Source organism: Cryptomeria japonica, chromosome 2 (assembly GCF_030272615.1).
Source record: "Cryptomeria japonica chromosome 2, Sugi_1.0, whole genome shotgun sequence".
NCBI classification, from domain to species: Eukaryota; Viridiplantae; Streptophyta; class Pinopsida; order Cupressales; family Cupressaceae; genus Cryptomeria; species Cryptomeria japonica.
This window is the reverse complement of record NC_081406.1, coordinates 120,461,332-120,468,604: the sequence shown is the minus strand read 5'-3', so window position 1 is coordinate 120,468,604 and position 7,273 is coordinate 120,461,332. Positions and strand designations below refer to the sequence as shown.

The window sequence follows — 7,273 nt, the reverse complement described above, 5'->3', positions numbered from 1 at the left end:
TGGATTGGATGGTTGTATTTTAATGCATTCCTCCTTTTTTGTGATTTAAATTTATCATAGGTAGAAGCCAACGCTCTTTTGAGTTTAAATCTTAAAATACAATATTTGATGCATTAGACAATTGATTATAAAAAATAATTGTAAAACTAAGAAAATAAATAAGTAATTTGATTACATATGTTGATAAGAATGACACAATTCCAATAACATTTCATCCATAATATTATTGCTCCTATTCAACTATAAATAATAAATATTTAGAATAAAAAAATTTAATAAACATCATTATCAAAATCTTTATATATTAGAAAGAAGAACCTTCACCCAATTATATGGTATAATCATTCCATAATTTTATAAAAAAATACAAATATTCTTCAATTGACATCTATTACAACTCTTAAGTGCTAGTCTTAAATATATGATAAACACAATTACATCACAAAACAATTTCACATTGAGATTAACGATCAGTCTTAAATCCCACACAATAAGCAACATATTAAATCTAGAGAATGTCCATCAACTCTAAGTGTTTAACACTTTTCAACCTAGAAATCAAAACTTAGAAATTAAACCAAACGTAACAACTAACCTAAGGAGCTGATTCAATCAGCTTCATGATCGAAGGAAGTGTAGTTGTTGTATTGGCATCCGAGATTCTGTCGAGAATTCTAACTACCTCATTCATTGTTGGGCGGTTTTCAGGTCTGGGTGAGGTGCAGGCCAATCCCAGGTGCACCATATTAATCATTTCTTGCTCCCTGTCTTCTGCCTCGTCTTGAAGCTTGTGAAGATGAGGAGTAATTACTTGAAATGGTGTGCCATTCACAGAAGTCCCCAGTGCCCACTTTGGAAGTGGATTTTCCTCACTAAACATCTCGGACGTGGGATTGTGTCCCGAGATCATTTCTAAAATCACAATTCCGTAGCTGTACACGTCTCCTTTCGCTGTCATTCTCCCACTCAATGCATACTCTGAAAAAAAAACACAAATAAACAAGAAATGTTGATCTTAAAAAATACACAAGACCAATTGTTTCGAGTGGGGTTGAGTGGGGTTGTCATAGACAAGACGTACTTACCTGGTGGCATGTAACCAATGGATCCTTGCAAATTGGAGGTGCTAAATCCACGGCTCAAGTCATCGTTTTTCAGAATTTTTGAAATCCCGAAATCGGCAATCCCGGGCTCGAAGTCCATGTCCAGCAGGATGTTCGACGGTTTCAAATCGCAGTGTAAAATTGGCTGCGGACATTCATAATGAAGGTACTTCAATCCCTGAGCCACGCCCCGTGCAATTCTCAGGCATATGCTCCAGGTTAGCGTCTTTTCTTGAATGTGTGAGGCCAAGGTTCCATTGGGCATCATCTCCATAACCAAAGCAATGCTCCTTGACGCCAAACAGTAGCCCAACAAGCGAATTAAATTACGGTGTCTTGTTGCGGCCAGTGCTCGGATTTCAGCAATCAGGCTCTCACTCACTGCAACACTGCCGTCAATTTCCTCCTTGAATCTCTTCACAGCTACAGCTCGTTCACTGCCTGATAAATTAAGCCTCCCACTATACACGGTTGCCATTCTACCTGAGCCGACTATGTTTTTATCGTTGAAACCAGTAGTCGCATGAAACAGCTCGTTGTGATTTAATTTCACTAAAGCCAAATCCTTCTGTCCTGGGTACCGATAATTGGTGTCTGAAGCACTCGCTTTTCTCCTCTGCACATACAAGTACACCATGGCTGTTAGAACAACAGCTCCAAAAGCAAATGATCCCAAGATAATAAGGAACTTGGATAGTTTCGAGAGATCGCTGGAGGATTGAGCTGATTGTTTCGGGCATTCTAGACTGCACAAATCAGAATTCCCAATGAAAGAGCTGGCTGACCGATTTGTGAACACACCCCGGTTGGGAATAGGACCAGAGAGATGGTTATAAGAAAGATTCAGAAACAGGAGAGTCGCCATGTCACCAAGATAACCCGGTATGGGACCAGATAAATTGTTGACAGAGAGATCCAAGTTCGTAAGAGTAATAAGTGAGCCCAATGTTTGCGGAATTTGACCACTGAATTTATTGTTTGAAAGATTCAGTTGCAGCAGCTCCACGCAATTTCCAAGGCTCGCCGGGATCTCGCCGTCTAAATGATTGCCGGCCAGGTCTATCACAGTAACAGAGTTCATACCCCCTATTTCTGCTGGAATTTTTCCAGTGAGTAGATTCCGGGGCATTGAAAATGAAAGAACTATATTCCTCAGGCTTGCAATAGCGGGAGGAATGTTACCTTGTAGCAGATTGTAGCCGAGGGACAGACCCTGAAGATCGGTGCAGTTTGAAAGCGATTCCGGTATCTTTCCCAACAATTGATTTTGCTCCAAATTGAGTTCCGCTAGGAGGCGTAAGCGACCCAGCTGTGGGGGTATGCTTCCGCTTAGCTGATTGCCATTGAGTTTGAGAAGACCCAAGGCCGAACAATTGCTCAGCTCCGTTGGAATCCTTCCGCTGAAGTTATTATATTCTGCTACAAATTGCTGAAAGAATTTTAGTCGGCCGAACTCGATCGGAATACTTCCGCTTAATGAATTTGCGTTCACTCGTGCAAGCTGTAGAGTTGTAAGATTCCCCAGCTCTGCCGGAAGAGAGCCTGTGAGATAATTATGTGAGATGCTCAATCCGGTCAGGCGGGAAAGTTGGCCGAGTGCTTTGGGAATATTACCGGTGAGGCAGGACTGGTAGAGGGCTAAAAGGGAGAGAGACGATATGTTCCCGAGAGAAGGAGGAATGTTCCCCTCGTATAGACTTGCTCCCATCCATAGCTGTTCCAAGAATGGCATTTGGCCTAGCCATGAAGGAATCGGGCCGGTCATATTGCTTTGTCCCACCATCAATATCCGGAGTTGAGTCAGATTGGAGATAACGGTCGCGGATAAGAGACCAGAGATACGGTTACCAGTTAGGCCCAGCTTCTGCAGTCGGGTGAGAAGGCCAAGCCCTGTGGGTATGGTTCCGTTGATTAGAAGGTTGAAACATAAATCTAGCAATACCAGATTGGTACAGTTTGACAGAGAATCAGGAATTGGCCCTGTGAAATTGTTATCGCGGAAGTTGAGCTGCTCTAACTTAGATAGCTTCGAGAGGCTGGAAGGTACGGGGCCAGTAAGCTTGTTAAAGGACAGGTCGAGGATTTTAAGGGCGGTACAGTTGGAGAGAGATAACGGAAGAGTGCCGCTGAGATTGTTGCGGTTCAGATCAAGAAAAGCGAGAGCAGAGCAAGACGCGAAGGCAGAGGATGGAATTTGGCCAGTTAAAAAATTAGACGAAAGATTCAGTGTAGTGAGTTTGCTAAAGATGGGGAAGTGTAGTGGGAAGGAGCCAAAGATGGTCTTGTTTTGCAGATTGAGGGCGATTACGTTCTGCTTCTTGTGGTCACAGGTGACGCCCGTCCAATTACAGAAGTTGGATAGATCCCCGTCACGCCAGTCGTCAAGGGGAAAAGCAGCAAAGCTCTCTTTCAGAGCCACAAGTGACTCCGCATCCCGTGGGATGGCCGTCGCCTTTACACTAACTGCAACAACTGAGATGAGTGCCAGATAAACTGCAAAACAGGCCATCATTGCAATTACCGAATGATAGTATTAACAGAACAAATGGACAGGAAGGAAGGACAGCCCACTCTTGTTAAATATAATTAAGTACAATGTGAAAAAGGTAAATTTGACCAATAGGAATAAGTTTTTTTATTTTTTATGGTGTAAATTTGGTATTGGCTGATGGATGCATCTATTCTAGCTCCAAAACGACAGTACGGATTGACTAACACGCATGTTAGTCATGCGTTTTACACCGTCGATTTTGCAATTAACAGCTGTGATTGACTCACCTGTCGCTAACACGCTGTACGAAAGCTCTGTTTTGGAGCCAGAATAGCTTCGGTCTTGGCAGATGATGTTTAAGTAGAGTGCATAGAAAGAGGATGATATTTGATATCATTTTGAGTTCATAGAAAAATAAAACATATGTACAAGAAGTTACATGAACATGTAATAGCAAAGTTAGCATAATTTTGGCATTATTTTTTGTGACGATTATATGCAATAGTGAAGTGAGATAAATTTGACATTATCTTTTGTGTGTCAATGTAATCTTTTTTGAAAATCTAATCTAGCCTTTTTAATTGCCCTTCACATATTGGTTGTTTCAAATAACTTAGTTTATATATTTGTATAATTATGAAATTTGCTTGCTAATTTAGTGTTTGTTAGGGGTTTCAGTAAAATGTCTTAGACAATGCAACCTTCAAAGTTAATACGACAATGTGTAGACATTGAAATCTCGCTAACACTATTTTTTTCACAACTACGCCCATCTCAAAACCTAACCACATTCATTCATTAAAATAATTTTCCTTGCATTATTTATATGACTTTATTAAAATTAAATATAAATGCTCTTTATTAGCTAATTGATTAAAATAAATAATTTTCCCACAAGCATTCAAAATAAAAAATTATTCCATTTAAATTTTTTATCTACAAATAATTTAATAAAAAATAATATTTGATCAAGTTAGTTAATAATCCTAAAAAATAAAGTTAATTCAATCTTTGAAATACAAAAATTAAAAATGATGCAAACTAAGATCTTAAATTTCTATTACATAATATTGGGAAACATAAATGATGTCTAATTACAATCCCAATAGGAGATTTGAACAGTTAGATTTATGTTACTTTTTTGAGGATGCAATGGATTTGAGATTTTGAAATTAATATGCAAGATCTTGGTTTAACGTTAGGAAAATGATCTTTCGGCAATAACAGTGAATTATAGTCTATAATAAAATCAATACAATGAGCCAGATCTAGAAAGGGGACATAGAAAGGAACCTATAGCTACTATCTAAGCCCAAAAATGTTAATACTAGTGTGTTGGGTGTCTTAGTCTAAAGGTGTTTGTGCAAACAAAATGAAGTAGATTTATAGTCAAGAGATCCTGTAGATCACACTCTCTAAAATTCATCCAAAAAGCATTGGGCACATGTGTTGAGCATCCTAGTCCAGGGGTTTCCACTTGTTCAAATTCTAGGAATGTTTGTCATTGTCTTTTCTACACACCTATAACAATCTGTCATTGAATCTGAACTTTCACACACAAAAATGAGGAAAATTGGTTGTGTTCTATGGGGGCTTTCCTAAGTCAAACCTTGTGTTGGTGATCATACCTCCACTACAGCAATGATTGGTGAAAAAAGTTCTTGTCCGAGAAACAAAAATAGGCTAAAAAATTAATGCAAATGCTTGAATTGATAAATATTTGCTTAGATATGAAACCCTTGGCATGAAGTCTCAAATAAGGCTTGATCTTTCTTGAATATTTAATGCATGCCTTTATCATTGAGGAACACATTATGATTGATCATGATTGTTGAAACAAAGATGTAGACATGAATGCTTATTTCTTCTTGATTGTAGATATGTGCTTAATTTCCTTGAATATGATTGATTGAATTCTCATAAGATTATCTCAAGATAACTTAAAAGACTTAGAGTTTTAATAAGAGAAGGAGTTGTATTTACGTGTAACTTACACATTTTCGGGTTTAATTTCCATGGAAGGCCTACATTGGAGGTAAATTTCCCACTATTTGCAAAGTTGACACTCATAATTCAAATGTTGAGTCCAAAATACCTAGATAGGGGCATCAGGCACCCTATTCTAGGGCTGAGGCATTCTTTGATTAAATTAATTAATTAAATACATAAATAAGCTAGTTGAACAACAATAGCTACCACGTATCACATCTACTTTGAACACCTTTGATAGAATGTATCTTGATCTAAGATAGAATGCTATCCATTCATTTGCTTCACCTAAATCCTATAAATTGAAATAAAATCCTCCATTTCATATTTAAAATTATAGTGTTGGTTCAAGCAAGTAGATGCTAAATAAATGAGAAACAAATGTTTAAGCATTATTTATTGAGAGTATATCCATTTTTCACTCTATTAAAGGTTTTCACAGAATTAGAATGATGAATTTTTATTATCTTCAATTCCTATTTTTATATTGATTCTAGTTCTTACATTGGCATGCATAGTGGGACCTGTAATGCCCTAAAAATGGTCATCTAAACCATGGGCCCCTAATCTCAACAACATCACCAAGGTCCTAACCAAAGGCAATTAAATCAATCTTGAGCACATAATTAATTCTTTAATCATTAAATGTCACATGGAAAATCAATTACTGTATATTAATTAAATATTTATTTAATTAATTGAATCATTCCAAGAATATCATTTTTTGATCAATTATCCTATTTTAATTTATTAAATATCCTTGCATATTTAATTAGTTAATAAATTTGCCATTTAATCATGCAAAAAAGGAATTAATTACAAAGCAAGAGTTGAATTGAAAATAAAATAAAAGAATTGAATTGAGAGAGAAATCAAACTTGAGATATTATTTATTTTTCTAAATTTAGAACTTGAAATTAGAAAAGCAATTAATTGAATTATTGATTATTCTCTAAATTGGAACTCAAAACTTTTCAGAAAAAGAAGTTCAGTTGCATTCAAAAGACTCTTTTCTTGAATAAATCAAAGAATTATCTATTTTTATCACAAATGCATGGAATTAATTAAATCTTATTTTTAATCCAAACTTGAACTTCTTATTTGAATGCATTTCAATTAAACTATAATTGGAATTTATCTCAAGGTTAACTGAACCTAATTTCTCAATTATTTTCAATTAATCCTAAATTGAGCTTTTTCATCATCTCTCTTGTGGATTTTCTATAAATTCAGCCTTCAACTCTCATTCCAAAACAGCCTAGAGATTTTTGAGAACACGCTTGGAGATTATTATTATTATGCTGATTTTGCTCTGGAGTCATTGAATATATTGTGTTTTTTTAAATTATTTGCATGCATATTTTAGTTTACTCATTATTGCTTGAATCCATATTGCTTGAATTCATTATTGCTTGAATCTTTCATCCATCTTGCATACATTTTAGCTTAATATCATTCTCATATAAATTAAATCCTTCGTCTTGGTGTAGTCTAGTCACTGGTATTGCTTATATAAATCTAAGAGCAATCTTATACTCGCATCTTTTAGAAGGCAATTGGTTGATTTGTTATGGTTTTATTATTCATGCTTAGATCTGTTTAACCATACATATAATGACTTAATTGAAGTGTTGTGTCTTGCAGATACAGATTCTTATTTCCAATTTTCACACACACCATTTCTAGCACC

The 7,273-nt window shown here is 36.1% G+C and overlaps 1 protein-coding gene across 1 annotated transcript; it reads right to left on the bottom strand.

Annotated features, from left to right (window-relative positions):
• Positions 1–285: 285 nt before the first annotated feature.
• On the bottom strand, positions 286–3,648 carry LOC131049908 (LRR receptor-like serine/threonine-protein kinase GSO1). The gene is made up of 2 exons (XM_057983992.2): positions 1,086–3,648; positions 286–978 (listed from the first exon to the last, which is right to left on the bottom strand). Exons 1-2 carry the CDS (start codon positions 3,613–3,615, stop codon positions 596–598), a joined length of 2,913 nt encoding a protein of 970 aa, XP_057839975.2. The 5' UTR covers positions 3,616–3,648; the 3' UTR covers positions 286–595.
• Between the last annotated feature and the right edge of the window lie 3,625 nt (positions 3,649–7,273).